General features: G+C 51.2%; 8 protein-coding genes across 8 annotated transcripts; 3 read left to right on the top strand and 5 right to left on the bottom strand.

The window, feature by feature from the left end:
• Positions 1 to 376: 376 nt before the first annotated feature.
• On the top strand, positions 377 to 1,191 carry AA0111_g5727 (hypothetical protein; the record flags this gene model as incomplete). The annotated part of the gene is made up of 2 exons (XM_028651871.1): positions 377 to 621; positions 672 to 1,191. 2 exons carry the CDS (start codon positions 377 to 379, stop codon positions 1,189 to 1,191), a joined length of 765 nt encoding a protein of 254 aa, XP_028506930.1.
• A 1,303-nt stretch (positions 1,192 to 2,494) lies between these two features.
• Positions 2,495 to 3,814, bottom strand: AA0111_g5726 (hypothetical protein; the record flags this gene model as incomplete). Its single annotated transcript, XM_028651870.1, has 1 exon — positions 2,495 to 3,814. One exon carries the CDS (start codon positions 3,812 to 3,814, stop codon positions 2,495 to 2,497), a length of 1,320 nt encoding a protein of 439 aa, XP_028506929.1.
• Positions 3,815 to 5,155: 1,341 nt separating this feature from the next.
• Positions 5,156 to 5,576, top strand: AA0111_g5725 (hypothetical protein; the record flags this gene model as incomplete). Its single annotated transcript, XM_028651869.1, has 2 exons — positions 5,156 to 5,195; positions 5,251 to 5,576. 2 exons carry the CDS (start codon positions 5,156 to 5,158, stop codon positions 5,574 to 5,576), a joined length of 366 nt encoding a protein of 121 aa, XP_028506928.1.
• Positions 5,577 to 5,907: 331 nt separating this feature from the next.
• Positions 5,908 to 6,876, bottom strand: AA0111_g5724 (hypothetical protein; the record flags this gene model as incomplete). The annotated part of the gene is made up of 2 exons (XM_028651868.1): positions 5,908 to 6,452; positions 6,546 to 6,876. 2 exons carry the CDS (start codon positions 6,874 to 6,876, stop codon positions 5,908 to 5,910), a joined length of 876 nt encoding a protein of 291 aa, XP_028506927.1.
• Positions 6,877 to 7,581: 705 nt separating this feature from the next.
• AA0111_g5723 (Nitrogen metabolite repression protein) lies at positions 7,582 to 8,778 on the bottom strand (the record flags this gene model as incomplete). The annotated part of the gene is made up of 2 exons (XM_028651867.1): positions 7,582 to 7,951; positions 8,150 to 8,778. The coding sequence occupies 2 exons, from the start codon at positions 8,776 to 8,778 to the stop codon at positions 7,582 to 7,584; spliced, it is 999 nt and encodes a 332-aa protein (XP_028506926.1).
• Positions 8,779 to 10,365: 1,587 nt separating this feature from the next.
• AA0111_g5722 (hypothetical protein) lies at positions 10,366 to 12,364 on the bottom strand (the record flags this gene model as incomplete). The annotated part of the gene is made up of 3 exons (XM_028651866.1): positions 10,366 to 10,614; positions 10,989 to 12,250; positions 12,304 to 12,364. 3 exons carry the CDS (start codon positions 12,362 to 12,364, stop codon positions 10,366 to 10,368), a joined length of 1,572 nt encoding a protein of 523 aa, XP_028506925.1.
• Positions 12,365 to 13,092: 728 nt separating this feature from the next.
• On the bottom strand, positions 13,093 to 14,381 carry AA0111_g5721 (hypothetical protein; the record flags this gene model as incomplete). The annotated part of the gene is made up of 3 exons (XM_028651865.1): positions 13,093 to 13,610; positions 13,675 to 14,181; positions 14,246 to 14,381. The coding sequence occupies 3 exons, from the start codon at positions 14,379 to 14,381 to the stop codon at positions 13,093 to 13,095; spliced, it is 1,161 nt and encodes a 386-aa protein (XP_028506924.1).
• A 597-nt stretch (positions 14,382 to 14,978) lies between these two features.
• AA0111_g5720 (hypothetical protein) lies at positions 14,979 to 16,210 on the top strand (the record flags this gene model as incomplete). The annotated part of the gene is made up of 3 exons (XM_028651864.1): positions 14,979 to 15,057; positions 15,225 to 15,986; positions 16,038 to 16,210. 3 exons carry the CDS (start codon positions 14,979 to 14,981, stop codon positions 16,208 to 16,210), a joined length of 1,014 nt encoding a protein of 337 aa, XP_028506923.1.
• Positions 16,211 to 16,585: the final 375 nt, after the last annotated feature.

Raw genomic sequence — 16,585 nt, 5'->3', positions numbered from 1 at the left:
ACAAGCGCTCAAGGCATGGTGAGGTGAAGCAGATTGGAACAAGGTAAAGAGAGAAGCTGCTGCGCTCTTACTAGCCGTATCTCTAGCGAGACTCTATGGCAAGACAAAGACGCGCATCGCTATTGCGCAAAAAACCTGCAAACATGTGAAGACGCTGGGAATGGAGACATGCGCAATGCATCCGGTACCTGCCAAGGCCGAGGTGGGGCGATGACGCTCGATTAGCTCCCGCGACTTTTTGGGGCCTTGGTTGATCGCTGCCTATGCACATCTTGTCAACAATCCCCAAGGCTACGCAGTCTATACGTACATCAGTCACTCCTCTCTCTTCCAGGACTTCACACAAGCCATAGCAACGATCTGGAAATAACCGACCATGTCCTTCCAGCAACTCGACAACGCCCCCAAGGCCGACGACTTCACCCCGCTATCAGAACACCAATCGCAGACCCCAACGTCCTTTTTCAGCGCAAAGCCCGTTCTCCATGCTCACTATGAGGGCATGACTCTGGTGGCCGCTGCTGACCAGCTAAAGCAAGACGCGGCGTTTAGCAAGTTCAGCTCAAGACGCGAGGGTGAAGAAGACTTTGTAGATGGCATTGACGTCTGGGTGTCCTCTGAGTAGGTATTCCATTTGGCCGCCCACAGAAGGTGCTAACTCAGAGCTCTAGAAATGTTGTTTTGTTTCAGAGCACGCCCTCTCCTGTCGGCGTTTCGATCCCGTATCCTTCTCTCGCCCTCCATGCGACCATGAAGTACAAGACTACGATTGAGGCGCTATACGTGAACATATCACTCAACGACGCCGACACCGTAAACGAGGACGACGACATCCACATGCTCGAGGTCACCCTACTGCCCCCGTCGTACACCTCGAAACCCACCGAGACATGCATTACAGACCTATTCACCGCGCTGAACACCTGCGCAGACCTGCATCCGGACCCAGATGCCAGCGATGACGATGGCGATGATATACTGGACGACACAGCGCCCGGTGCATCAGGTTGGATAACGGCTGAGAACATGGACGAGTATATGGATGAGAATGGTAACTTCAGTGGCATGGTGATTGGAGAAGAGCTGGGACCCGGTGCCGGAACAGTGAGAGCAAGGGAAGACACTGAGGAAGGCGCCAATGGTGTGAATGGTACAGACGGGCACGAAGGGAAGTACTATCGCACCGGCTGAAGCTGTTTACATGGAGAGAGTGAAGAGACATCACAACGTCAACAATGAACGACAGAATGATACCCCGGGAAAAACTTTCATGTGGCTTTAGTAGCATTGGCTGTGAGTGACCACTTGTCCTACCACCCTTAACACAACCATTCTCACATGAGTTCAGAATAACATCGCCGCAAATACAAGAAATTACGAGTTTTTTACCTCACCATACCCATTTCTAATCGCTTCTCACCCCTCACAGCTTCTTTCGCGTAAACTGGCAAAGGTTCTTGGATTATACCGACTTCTAAGCCCTTCTCTACATCTGCCTTCCATGTTGTCTTACCCCCTCTTTCTTGTCTTTCGACTCCCCACTTTCCAATGATAATACCAGCTTTTATGTTTCGCCGTAGGCGGCGTTGGTAGAGGAGAGAACTCAACACGATGAGACCGAGAAGACCGATGACGAGCCCGACAATAACGGCGGTGCGGATTGACTCTTTGGTAGGCTCCCGAGAAGGTCGAGGGCGTGTGGACGGCATAGCTATAACAATGCGAAACACGCGCTTCGAGCAGTGGTGGACCGATTACTGCTTGCTCTTATGTAAGGACGAGACTTCTAAGTACATGCAGACTGCTTTGAAAGATGTACCCCCAGTAAGACGAAACAGGATCTTGCTATACCCAATGAGGAGATATGGTGGACGTGAAGACGCAATCCGAATTCTTATATCTTCTGACTGAACATTTGTCAGTGCTCGACCTATCACTAAACACTACAGATGGAACAAGAACAATAACTTACAACAACGGTAATTCAGCAGATGTGTAGACCATCCATTATAAGAAACATAAAATGGGTATTGCTAGTAGAATATATAGGAGGCACAAGCTCTGCTCGTCCCATGAATTAGTATACATCTACACCAAGCTGATCTCACAACGTAAGGCTGATGCTTGATGTTACACAGCATCCACACCGATCTATGCCCAATCATCTTCTCAGCCAGACCGGTTGGTCTCTTGTTTCACCAATTGCGACATAACATATGCCAAAACGGCCCCCAAAGGCGCGTTTGCCCAGATGAAGGCTTGACGCAGGAGCTGCATGCGTCGAGTTTCCCCTCTTTTCTTGGGTCTGCAGACTGGCCGCTCATCGCCGTTGTTGGTTGGACTCGAGCCTCATCTCCTGGCTCGGATACAGAGATCGGTGAGCGATTGTATCAACAAAGGGACTTGGCATGCTTACTCTTGCACACATGGCGAAGATTGAGGTGTTTACGGCGGTCGAACGGGCATTGACACCGCATGCAGTTGGCTTTTTCTTTTATCTTCTTGGTGGGGACGCGGGAAGGCTCGGATAGGGAACTCGCAGTGGAGTGTTTGCAACGGGTGCAGGTTGTTGTACAGCGTCTGCGTACATTGGTGGCCATCCTGTGGATATATGTTCGTTCATTCGCGGACGACCTACACCTGAACCACGCCTACGATCCTTCGTCGCTTCTTTGTATGTTGGGGGCACATCTTCTACGGGTTGTTCTACTGCGTCTCCGTTGCCTCTTGAAGTACTTGCGTGTTCCCCACGTGTCCTTCCAACATAACGTCGCTCAGCTGCAGCTCCCTCTTCCGTAGCCTGTTGGCTGCGTAACTCGCTCAAGAGTAGCGGTCTTGCCTTCTCTCGCCTATGAGACCACACGGACGGTGGGATACGGCGCAATAGTAGTATGATAACGATGACACCGACTACCACGCCAATGATAACTCCAACGCGCTGCCCAATCGGCCATCCATACCATCCATCTTTCCGACAGCTGTTGAACCTCGATGGAACACAGACATCGATGGAGTTTCGAGCTGGAGCTGGATAGATAGAAGTGGGGAACAACGTATCCCACGTGTCCTGGGTTGATGTAGGTGCAGAATCATAAGTGCTTGTCGAGTAAGGAGGCTCTGCTTCATTGCAGGCAGTCCCGTTTTGTGTGCCATGGGTACAGTACGCGCTGTATCGGTATGGCATCAGCACACCAAAGTCCGATGCGCCGTCTCGTGGTGTGCTAGACACAACGAACAATTGGCTCCTAACACTCGGACGATTCATGTAGAGCGGGACTGTCGCGTCAATTACGTCGAAAGTCATGTACATGCCAAGTGTACATGCCAAACTTGTGTTCTCCCATCCGTCACTCGGTTTTGGCACTACAAGTCCTTGATCAACTTGACCTTGTGGAGTCCAGCCAGTTATCTCATCGGATGCCGGAGACGTCGATTGGATGGCTTGGATGTCGCCGCCGCAGAAGGGCCAGCCTAAATCGTCTGTTTCTCCTCTTTTGCCGCCGCTCTCCAAAGGAGGGCACACCAAACAATATATCTGTACGGAATGGATATAATCTGTCCATGTAGTATCGGACTCCGGATTCGACCCGATGAAAAGCGGATCTATGATGTCGTGTATCTGAACGGGAGCGGTCCCTGGTCCAAAGCCATCGGCAGGGTAATTGTCTCTGTCGTCAAGCAGATATTGCAGGTATATCCTCATGTGATCAGACGGGTTGTTGCCGGGTTTGAACGGTTCATTGGTGAATGCTGGCCAAGACGGTAGATCTGGTCCAGGAGCAGGAAATTGGAATTTAGGAATATTCGCGATCATGACTGTTACTATGGTGGCTGGTGAATCAAAATGCGCGCCATTATCTCGAAGTCTTGACAGGACGAAAGCCATACTATATATGCCTCCAGGCACCGAGTTGTGAAGTTGTAACTTTTACCTTTTAGGAATACCAAGAACCGTATCGTTATCGTATGGAACGCCACAGCGTACACAAAACTTGGTGTTCCGGCCTTGAGTTCCATAACCGAGAGGGTGCACTTGCAGGATTGGTGGGAACGCCATTGGCGTTACCTTGCAAGCCCTTTTTCATGAAGCGCGTGACATATGGGCTAGGATCCTGTTGCGCAGTGGCTTGGTACATTCAGCCTCGTAGGGCTGTCTCCATGCCGCATACCCGCATGATAAGTCGGTCGGGCATATGACGCTACGCGCTTCAATCGACTAGCATGCCAAGTTCAGAGGCAATCCGACGAGGAGTCCCTTCGCAAGCCTACCGTGAGGATAATCCGTTCCGAGACTGGTGTCGAGTAATTGTATCCTGATCAGTCGGAAGACTTGGGTTGGCACAATCATGCGAATGAGAGCGTGCAAGTACAACAGCAGTCTGCATGCTCGGTCGAGGCATACCCTGGGGCTTCGGCGTATGTTGGGATAAGCTAGGCGTCCCAAAGACTGGTTATCTCTGTAGTCTCAATTGTGGAGGAGATCACCTTCAGCTATGAACATGTGCTGGAAGAGAGAAGTAAGGGCAGTGCAGAAGGCGTGTCTAGGTTATCCTGACTGCGGCAAGAAAGGTATGACAGCCACGAGGGGATGATAAGCTACACACGTGAGATAGGATTCCTCTTCTTGGACAAGAATAAGGATTCGAAGCTGAGGGGCGAGTGGATGTGAAAGAGGTGCAAGCTTCTTGACCCACCCAGTCGCCAGTCGTATCCTAACCCAAAGCACCAACCAACGACCGTTGCCATACACATCGGGCCCCGTCAAGCCCCCTCAAGAAGGCCTCAAGGCAATTCTAAACACCCGTGGGGCCAGTCGTATCCTGGCGTGTTCGTATGAAACACCGTCAAACTTACGCGGCCTCCACCGCCACGTCTGTGCGCCACACTGTGGCTGGCCAATCAGCCACATTACGACTAGGATCATGACGTTTGAACATGCGCTCAGTAAGGTTTACGCATGGGCGTGGTTGCCATACGATTGTTTATAAGCGCGTGAGTGCCCCAGGGAACGATAGTCATTCAAAGGATACGGTTGCTTTTATTCTTTCACACACACTCCGTTGTACGACTCAGAGCGCAAACAGCCGTCAACTTTGGAATATCACGAACGCATCACCGAGTACATCAAGGCGCGAGAAAGAAAGAAATTACGAAGATGATTAAGACACTCCTCTTGATTCTGATCACTATCTTCAGTAAGGCCCTCCCCTGTCTGTTTCCTGCGCGAAACCTTTGTTAACAAATCTACAGTTCCACCTGTCGGAGTCTTCCTCGTAGCGGGATGCGGTGCCGATTTCTTCATCAACCTGCTCCTCACAATTCTCGGCTACTTTCCCGGCCACATCCACGCCTTCTACGTTGAATACGTATACATTAAGCGACGCGACGAGATACGCGCTGGCATCTACGAAGCGCGTCCTGCGCCGGGTATCTACAGCCAAAAAGTGCAAAATGGTGGTCATAAGACGGTGCCTGTTGCGCCCGCACCTGCCGGAGTCGAGGCAGGATATGGGGGTGTACCTGCACAACAGGGCTATGTTCAGGAGCAGCAGCAGGGATACGGGACGGTTCATTAGGCTATGAACAGAAGAGTTGAGGGTTGAAGTGAAGGTTGGAATATGAGGTAATGGGGCCTGGGGTCAGGGCTGTCGGTAGAATGTGTTAGGCATGCGCATCAATGCAGACAGGATAATAGGCGTTGAGCTTGAGCTTAGCTTTGATTCTTGCGATACCACTCGTTTTGAGATATCCGAGTTCTTCATAATGTAACTCACTTGTTTCTCCGCACATCATACACCAAGTAACAGGTCGTCAGTTATTGCTCGTGGTATTGTACATATATGTACAGTATGCTCATCATGGTACCCTGGTACCCGAGCTGCTTTGTTGTGATACACGCTCGTGACTCTACCTCTTCTTGCCTCTGCCCTTCTTCTTGCCACCCATCATGGCGGCTGCAGCGCCAGCACCCTTCTTTTTCTGTCCTTCTGCCGTACCCAGCGCAGCCTTCTGCCTGAGATACATCCTGACGACATTCTCAACACTCCCTCTGTCGTGCTTGACAGTCCTCATGTACGTCAACCTGGCGCGTCTCGCCCTCTTAGCAGCACGCTGCACAACCTCGATACCCTCTACCAATGGGCTGTAGACCTTGTACCACATCTCTACACCCACGCGAGTGAGTTGGCCACGTAGGAGGATAGCGGTGTCGGTACCACGGCGTCGGATGTTGATGCATACACCAGCAAAGGGATCGCCGGTGCGTTGGCGTACAAGTAGAATGTCGCCGACTCGCGCGCATTCTGGGTTGTCCTTTGCGAAGAGGCGGGTTCGTGCGCCTGTGGGATCGAGCAAGCTTATTTGCGAGGCGTTTACCGCGGAGATGGGATCTGGACAAGTCTTTTTGATGTTGGAGGCTGTCGGTCTGAGGACGGGGACGCCGAATTGATGGCCTATAGGGTGGAATTAGCACTTTTATTGATAGATACAATCCAATCTTGTAATGCATGCATTGACGTGACTGGCGACGAAAAGGGCGGTCGTACTCAATCCCCGGTCCACGCTCTTCTCCTTCATTACTGGCTGCCACTTGGAATCGATAGGCTTTTTCTGTTTCCGACGCTTGATGGTCACCAATTCTCCATCCTTGAATTGGCCATCTTCTCCATATAACGCTGGGTACAAGGCCCTGTGCAACTGTTGACTCAGGTCTGGCTTCCGTGTTGATAATCGCTGTTCACGCTTGGCGGGTAATATGGGTGTCGTGGGCGTTGCATCGACAGCAACTGCATCAGTGCTCGCGAATCGTTTACATCGTATGGCTCTGAAGGCGACACGCTGGGCTGCAGCCCGCGTGCAGGGTATGGCGGCTGACATTGGCGGGCGGAGGTGGAGTAGTCGACACGAAGTTCAGCTTCAGGAAATTCGATGTCGCTTATGTCAGCATTCATCCATTCCGCACAGCTTGCATTGATTCGCTTTCCCATCACAACCACATGTTTCACTGATATCTTGCATTTTTATCTCGTCATCGTATGTGTCCATGTATCTTTTCAAACTAAAATGTATGCCAGACCACCGTTGCGCAGTGCACTGACCACAACCGGTGTGAACGTCGCTTGCACTTCCGTATCGCTTCTATCAAACAGTCATGTGCACGTCTCCCTAGTGGAGTGGATTAAAAAGAAAATAACTTTTGGAAATGCAGATCACCGCCAGTCCTGGTATACTGCAGCGCATCCGCCCATGCTAAACAAAAAAAGGCAGCCCAAACACCATGCTTGCGCGAGGTTAGGCAACAAAACCACGAGTGGACAAAGATAACCAGACAGGCCCGCGGAGAGAATCCGGGACTTCCGTCTCAGGCACCCCATAGCCATGCAATTCACCGCTTTTCTACCCCGATACTCCAAAGGAAAGGTAAGGCCAGACGCCGTTGAGATGCTACCGTCCGACGCCGATGGAACTAAGGTGACATGTCGAACCGAAGGAATTAAAGTCGCGCCTGGTTGAGTTGCTCGCTTAAACCTAGGACAACGTTGGAATGCTGAAAGATCTCGCCCTGGAAGATGAAGCCAGCCGTCAGCAGTTGATCTGTTCAAAGTCGATCTCGATCTCTCTCCTAGGCGTCTCTACCTCTTCCATCCATGTAAGACCGTTGGCAGCCTCTTCCACCGGGAACACCTCCTGGGCGTACTCCTCCATGGAGCGGTTTCCTTCCCACAGCTCAAGAGAGACCTTGGGAACGTCTGGCTCAAGATCAGGTCCAAAGTATGGCGCGCCTTTCTCTCCCAGCGTGTATTCCAGCGCGGAAAGGTGCTCCCGATAACCTGTGGGTGTGGGCACGTTGATCATTATGGGGCCCCGCTTGTAGCGGACTGGTCTCCGGAGACCAGTGCTAAAAGCTTTGCAGACTTCTCTCGGGGTCATGGATGCAAACGCAAGGGGGATCCTAAACTAGTCAGTACATGATCGAAAATTACTCTTGCACTTCAGCTTCTCTACAACGCAGCCACGTTATAGCAGCAAATGAGAAAATGACAGAAAATTCGACGGTTGACAACCGGTGATGCGACGCCACCAGATTAAACCACTGTGGAGACTGTCCGCATGATGTGGACCAGGATATGCAGACGCAGAATACGCTTACCGCTTGCCATTCCACTTTCGTGGACCTTCCTTAAATAGTTGGTATACAGCTGGCCCTATATCGTGTTCCGAGTCGAGCCAGGGTAATGGCTGATCAGGGTGAAAAGGAGCTTGCCAAACGAAACTCCCATCGTACTGATGCTCCATGCGGAAGAGCGGGAAATCGAGGCCGGTAAAATTATTGTGGTAAATACCGCAGTAAACGAAAGTCGCAGGCAGACCAATTTGGCGGATGTATTGTTCGACTGTGAATTTGGGTGCCCATAGCGGAAGCGCTCTCCAGTTGTTGCCGAACACAGAGTGGTCTGGCATGCTCGAATAGATGTAGTGTTGAATTCCGGCTTTCTTTGCGGCATCGGCAAGCGATCGACCAATAGCAACCTCGTCTCCCCAGTGTGTGGTATTTATGAACGCACATTGCGCGCTCTTGAATAGATCGTCGAGAAATTTCTTGTCCTCCAGCGCGCCAATGTACACAGTGACATTTTCCAATTCAGACAGCTCCCGTGCAACTATTCCGTTCAGGTCTCGCATTTGCGCTCGAACTTGCCATCCTAGTGCGGCGGCCACGCGAATGAAGCTCGCCGATTGGCGGCCATTGCTGTTAATGGTAACAACGGTCCTTTGCATTCGTGTGTCGTTGAATTTGAATGTTGGGCAAGACAAAAAGAGTAGTCTAGAGAATTTTCTCGGGGTCCTGTAGTGGTTGCGACTTTCGGAAGGATAGTCGTGGGTATATAAAACGCAAACAGAGCCAAGGCGCGAGGATACCGGGGGGTTGTCACCTGGGGCTCCAGGAAGCAGGCGGCAGCTCAATGGCGGACGAGGGCGAGATAAGGATTTGGTGTAAGGGTAGTCGTAACCTTGGGTTGGTTTCGGTTCGGCGGCGTCAGCGATGCCGGTTCGGCGGGCAGACGATAACGTGCTTGCAACACACAAAGGTGGTCAAGCCTTTGGTAGTGCGATCGATGGGAGGCACGTGAGGCGACTTAGACAGGGTTGCGCGCGAAGCTAGTTGTCGTGTTCTGAGGTTGAGGTTGCGGTCCGATTCATTTACCTTTGACGTAGACACACGCAATGCTTAAAGAGCAGTGCTACTGTCGAGGACGCCGGCCGGAGAAACAGGAGAAGCCCAAAACCGAGCCGTTTTTTGTATGACATTACAGCCAAGTTTGGGCTCGTCATTTGCGTTGCTGGGAAAAGCCTTACCTAATAGTCCACCCACAAGGGCGAATAGGCTCCGCTTGACATCGCGAACACCTGACCACGCCTAGTACTTACCACAGTCGGTCAGCGCAATATGCCCGTAATGGTCCACTTCATCACTCGAGGCTCCTAGAGTTGCCATACTGGGCAATTGTGGAGCTATCGTTCAAAGTCGCGTTTCGTTTTTTCGACACGCAGTACTATGCATACACAAGCGAGCAACGTGCACTATCTTCAGACTGCAACGAGCTTGGTAGGCTAACTCATAGACGAGGTCTCCACAGTAGAATCTGCTCGTAACGCAAAGAAATCGAAGAGGGGCAGTGTCTGCGAGTCAATGCGGGGGATACACTAAGCTCAGGAACCGCGAGTAACGGGTGTATGGAGCCGCCAGAAACAGTTGTCCTATCCACGATGCTCTGCTCGGAGCCACCCACCGTCACCTGTAGAGAACGTGCTATCATCGAGTTACTCCGAATGTAAGGGCCATCACGGTGTCAGTTCTTGGCACAGAGATTTCTTTTACTAACTGAAACAAGCTCCCGAGGTCTCCATCCCCCTAGCGGGAGGCCCTGGTCTATGTACATCCTCAATCTATATGGGGACACGCACTTGGACAACTTCCCCACACCAATAGTTGGCCTCTCCAGCAGCATCATTTGTGTATATCTTCATGTCCACGTCGACCCTGGCCAGACCGGCGTTACAGTACAACAGGTGTCAAACATCATCTGCTCATGTTGGCGGCAACGTTCCGAGTGGGTTGTGCTCATTGATAGCAGCCGGGATATTGTCGCGTAACTCCAATGATTCACGCCTCTCAACGCCGCAGCAAGCAGCGTACGTCGGGCTGATCCCGGTGCGTCACCAGACTCTGGGGACTGACGTGCCATATATGGCGACATTTCGAGGCGCCACGCACCCATCTGATAGACACTCCGGTCGCTAGGCTGCAGCCAACGAGCAGCCACCATTACCCGTGCTCCCAGCAGTACTCAACGTGCTGCGCGCTTATCCAATCACACGTGCCCAAACTTCAGCGTTGCCGTCGCCCTCTGATGCATGCAGCTTTGCGGCACTGACTTCATCGCTGTGAAGATGGGCTCCTGCGTCGATTAATGTCTGTACGTGATCTGGTAAGCCAGCGGCTGCGGCCAAGAAGAGCGGGGTATTTCCTGATCGGTTTCGAAGATGCACGGAGGCGCCTTGGGCTAGAAAGTCTCGCAGAATCTCAACATTCGGGCTTGTTGCCGCAAGATGCTACATGGGCACGTCAGCAAGGAACGCAATCTCGCGCGGACGGAATAAAGTCACTCCAGAACCGAATGCAGTGCAGTGATGGGCTGAAAGATAAGCGACTGCGTCTCGTCGCACCACTGGTACACGGCTGAGAGCTGTTTGGCTCTGTTCCTCTGATGCCGACGGCCTCTCGCATCTTTATCTTGATAATGATGTATGCGTTGCCTGTCTCGGACTGCTGCTAGCCATGCTCTAGACATTGTGCGTCCGATTCCGATACCGGCTCTTACATGATACAGGAACAACGGAGGCATCGCAACATGTGCGGTTCCTGGAAAGTAGAAAGAAGAACAAAGATAGGTATGTGGGTGCTGACTGGACGGAAAGGCACTTACTACAGGACTGTTCATTTGATAATCGGCGTCGTTGAGTAGCCATCGAGGCTCTCCTCGAATAATGTCTTTCGTCGCTTGCAGATCGCCTTTTTGAACAGCATAGCCGAGTGCTGTAAGACTTGAGAGCTCAGGGGTAAGAACACCGCTCCTTGATGGGTGCTCAAAATGGGTTCGTGTCGTCTCAGTAAGCTCGCCACGTAGCGAGACAGACATGCGCTTCGCAACTTCCTCGGGTGTAGCATCCGGTAGTGCAAGAAGGTAGGCTAATTTGGTGAGCGCTGCCTCTGAGGTTAGATCTTGGCCAAAGACGACTCCAGCACGACCAAGGAATGCCCCTGGTGCGTATAGGGCGCTGACACTGCCACTTAAACACTGTGTGACATTTACAATCACAATCCCCCTTTTCACTGCGTCTGCTAAGCATTTAGTCATTGCGCTATCTGGTCCGCCTGGGGTATTTCCGGCTCCAAAAGTCTCGAGTACTAGCCCTTTGAGGCCTTCCAAACGCAGAACTGCATCCACCATCGCTGGTGTAATGCCTGGGAACACGCGTAGACAGGCTACATGTGCTGTATCCAGACTCGTCTGAATGGTAAAGGGCCTGAGATCGACGGATCTATGAACGCGATGCCACAGGACATTGGTCTTTGTAGAGGATACAGTTGCCAGTGGTGGTAAGTTTGGGCTACCAAACGCATCAAACTCTTCTGCGGATACTTTGGTGGCGCGATTTCCTCGGAATAGTTTGAAGTTGAAGAAAAGACATACTTCAGGTATCATAAAGTGCCCGGCGATGATCAGAGAATTCAAGAGGTTATCTTGCGCATCGGTTTGCAAGTTCATCATTGGCGCTTGTGATCCTGTCAAAATGACAGGCTTCCCCAGGTTATGGAACATGAAACTCAAAGCCGATGATGTATAGGCTAGCGAGTCTGTGCCATGCAATATAACAAAGCCATCGAAGAGTTGGTAGTTCCGTTGGACCGTTCGCGCGATCTGATCCCAGCCATTGGAGTCGATGGAGCTACTATCGAGCAACTTTTCAAACTCAAGTACGCAGTACCGCACGCGGCGTTCATATGTGCTAACCGGAGTCCTGAGACTTTGCACGGCTTTGCGTGTGCCTTTGTCGTCGGTAACAATCTCCAGAGGTTCCGGGTAAGATCCATCATTGAAAACCGGCCTCGGTGCAAGCCCAGCTTTGAGGAAGCCCCGTGCAGGTACCAGTCCGTCTGGAGATTTTCGCATGCATATTGTGCCGCCTACTGAGGTCAGCACTTGATGATTACATGAGGTTTTCTCCATAGATGTGTACCCGTTATAACGATCAGCACTCGTGATTCCGGCAGTTGCAATTCTGGATATTGGTCGTCCATCTTGTTCAAACACGATGGGGCCTAGGATGTTGTAGGGCCTATCTTGATCTAGCGAGGGCCGGATACAGGGCTGTCTGTAGATGCGATACAAGCTACTCGCTGCGAAAAAGTAACGTCGTGGTAGCTGGGTTCTGTCGATCGAGATTCGCTCGACAGTACAAGTGCCTTTGAAGTTTCGTCACCATTCGGTACCACACAAAGCAAAAAAGATAAGAGCAATGTTGGAACGTAGTCTTGGCAAGATAGCGAGTGGCGTAGCGTAGCGCAGCTCAGTGACAGCGATGGACACTGACTATCGGAGAAATCTTGACCATCGTTGTGATCCGTTTTCCCTTCCTCATCGGGCCGAACTAGCAGGCTCGACCATGACGACCCACAATTAGGCATTCTGTTACCCCTTCAAAACCGACTGTATTACCCCTTCAAAACTCCATTCTATTACCCCTACAAAACTGAAAATTTGCATCGTGAAGCAAGGTCAGATCATGCTCGCGTTGGAAAGGCCCGCACTGCATGGGAAGTGTCGGCTTAACATGCAGTTACGTCACGAAAATAGGAAATTTCGGATGCGTGCAGCGACACGTGTGAGCGCAACTGGAAATAGTACCTGCAGCCTACTATCAGAGGTTGTTCTTTTCACCTCTGCACCTAGGCCAGATCGAGGCACAATATATGCACGCCCCCAAAGCCCCAAAGCCCTCCCGTATCTCTACTCTCTGACTTAGTTTTCACGATGTCCTCTTGGCCGATTCCTTCGCGGCATTTGCGCGCGCCTTCTCTGCACACTTGACTTGTTCCCAATTCTGTCTCACCCACTCCAGAACAGCGTTTTTGTTGTCAGCTGTAACAAACTTTGCCCAAACTAGAGGCTCATCGAGGTTGGGCTTGGGTGATATGCGCGGCTGGTCATCTTCGAATACGACCCATCGCTTCAGGCCTTTCAAAACGACAGCCAGAGAGTTGTTTTGTATGGGCACCGCCACTTTGATATCCTTCCAGAGCTCTTCTTCTGTAGTCTTGAGGTTATGCTCTAACAGCATGGCTTCGTACTCTTCCCTCTTTTCGAACACCATGAGAGCCTCCTGTAGTACTTGCTGCCTGGCCCACTCGTTCGCAGCCCCTCTATCTGAATGTAAAGGCATATAATCCTCAACGAAGCGCTGATACATGGGTCGCTTGGCTTGGCGGGCGCGGTCGTTGTGCTTCTCGATACGATCTTCGAAGACCCTATGTGAAAAGAACCTACCTGTAGTTGGATGTACGAAGTCATTAAATGTCTCACATGCAATTTGTACGCGGGAGAACCCTACCGCTGGTGGCCCAATCGAAGAGATCCTTCTCATCTGTGAAGCCATCCCAGTATTTTGCGACATCCATACCGTAGAACTTGATCATCTTGTCTGGATCTCGTGTCAGGAACAGCAAGGCTTTCTTCTTGTTGTATGGCTCAATCTCTGCTATCCGTACGTGCAAGCCCCGATCGTTGCAGGTAAGGCCCAGCGGACGATGAGAGACACCAACAATCTGCAAGAGATCAGAGTCGCCTTTCATGAAGCGTGTCCATTCGAAGAGCTCGGCGCTTTCTGGGGTTTCATCTCCAACAGAGAGTTCGACATCAACTTGTACATGTGCATCTGGTAACTCGGGATGTGGTACCGCGTAGGAAGACGATCCACCACGCAGAAGATGATGATCAGCTTGGAGGGTACCCTGTATTACAGACCATATCCTGTCCTTTGTGTTCGGTGGTCGAATGCCCTCTACCAGGAAGTCAATATCCCCATGGTCTGGTTTGGCTGGGGCATCGCGTGGAACAACTGCAGAGGTGGAGACACCAAGTCAGTGTATGTACCGCGTGCATTTCGTAGAGGCATAACTTACCAACGCGTTCAAATAGCGTCTCTAGAAGGCGTTGATAATGCCCAGAGAGGGTCTGGTACAACGCTGTTGGTAGACGGGGAGTCTGAACAGGTCTTCCGGACTCAGTTGGGACGTTGGCGAATGCGAGACCTCCCATAGCTAGTAAGTACTATGGAGAACGATGGCGAATACCAGAAAGAAGCAAAAATCGTATTTCTTGTCTTGTAGCCCTAGTTACTATTATGCAAAGTAATGAAATGACGCGCTGATAACGATGCGACTGAATGTATGAGAGTAGTGGGGTGTTGCCTATCGTTGGAGTTCGAAGGTGCACAGGCAGAGCTGGAACGAAGTGAAAGTCAGTCATCACCTAGGTAGGTATGACTCCCAGAGTCAAGTCGGAAGCCTTTCGGGGCTCGATCATATACGCCTTTCTGCTACGGAGAGGATATTGTCATGGCTTTGAATTAATGTCTCCCGTCTTTACCAGCATGGACTTGATGTGTTCCGGGTTTAGATCATCGACTGCCAGATACCAGATAGGTGGAGAAGATAGAAGGAACGTGCACGTGGGGCGGGACTCTTCCGCATTTTTAAGTGGGGTCAGTGACGCGCGAGCATCCCTGCAGCATTCCAGAAATTTTGAGAGAAATGCTCACAGCTGGACTCTCCTTCACTCAACACAAATCCCAGATCTGATATGTCTGATTGCTGCTCACCTGGCGGCCACTGCTCACATAACATGGACACTAAAATGACGGAAGAGATCTCTGCTCGTTTCGAGGAGCTCGCAGCTCTTGAACATGAGTTTGAGGATGTTGAGGAAGAAATCAGTAAGTCGGAGTCCCACTACTACTACTACTACTACTACTACTACTACACCAACCGCGCACATAATTTCAATGTGACAAAGTATGCGCCCTTGCAGCGTGTTTCTGCAATGGCGTGCGCCTACGTGGTCACTCAAGCAAGAGATAAGGCGTGGCTAACACGACTGTAGTCCGCCAAGCTGAAGCTCTCCAAAGCCCTCTTTACCAGAAGCGCGCCGAATTCATTAAGAAGGTCCCGCATTTCTGGTCGCTCGTCTTCGAGCAAGCGCCTCCCGAGATTGACAACTTCATTCAACCCACCGATTCCAAGGTTTTCGCCGAGTGCCTCGAGACCTTCGAGGTGTCGCGATTCGAGCTTAACGACCCCAATGGCTCCCCACGCAGCTTCTCGTTCAAGTTCGGCTTCGCCGACAACGAATACTTCGAAGACAAAGTACTAGAGAAGAAGTTTTGGTTCAGGAAGACAAAGGACTGGCAGGGTCTTGTTTCCGAGCCTGTCAAGATCAACTGGAAGAAGGGCAAGGACCTCACCGCCGGTCTAACAGACGCAGCATACAAGCTTGGCGAGACAAGAAAGAAGATAACAACAGACACTGCCAAGGGCGCCGCTTTTGAGAAGGAGGTTCTGACCGACGAATACCAGGATCTAGCAAAGAAGATTGAAACAGCTACAGATGCCTCAGTTAGCTTCTTTGGCCTCTTCGCTTTCGTATCAGGCTACCGATGGGTGAGTGCCGAAGAGTCTGCACAGGCTGCCAAGGAGGAGAAGGAAAGATTTGAGAAGATCAGGCGCGGTGAGAAGGTCGATGACGAGGATGATGATGAGGAGGAAAATATGCGGGACTTTCAGGAGATCGAGGTCTTCCCAGGCGGTGACGAGGTTGCTACTATCATCGCCGAAGATATGTGGCAAAACGCCATAAAGTACTACAGTAGGTTGACGTGCACCCGACCGCACCTTGTATATCGCTAACAAATCACAGAGGGCACCTTCGACGAGGACGAAGACGATGAAGATTTGTCGGATCTCGATGTTATGGATGCCAGTGACGATGATGAAGACGATGACCAAGAACCAGTCGATATCCGCGCGTTGGTAGGCAAAGGTCGCAAGTCAGGTCAGGAACCGCCATCGAAGAAGCAGCGCAAGGCTTAAGCATGATTACCACGATAATACCCTCATACATTATTTCCCATCCTTCCTGTGTAAGGCGCAGACTTTATACCCAGCAAACCTTACGATATCTCGCCTGCGTATCTCTATGTAGCTATGGTCTCAACGAGAATACTTGGTCGATACCGAATGTTGTACGCGAAGGATGCGACAGTCGCGGCGAAATACAACGAACTACAACACCAATCTTTTACATATTCGATATCTGTGTCGCTGATAATCGACTTCACCACTCGTTAATCCGCGCTTGTTATATCCGCATCTTCCTTTGTCGTTTGCTTCACCAATGCTCTGGCCAAGCTCCGGTCGACGGTCCGCTGATGCCTTTCGCCTTCCTTGTGACCGTTCACCTTGCCG

Source organism: Alternaria arborescens, assembly GCF_004154835.1.
Source record: "Alternaria arborescens strain FERA 675 chromosome Unknown contig_11, whole genome shotgun sequence".
NCBI lineage: Eukaryota > Fungi > Ascomycota > Dothideomycetes > Pleosporales > Pleosporaceae > Alternaria > Alternaria arborescens.
The sequence above is the reverse complement of the archived record's forward strand: the minus strand, read 5'-3'. Positions and strand labels throughout refer to the sequence as shown.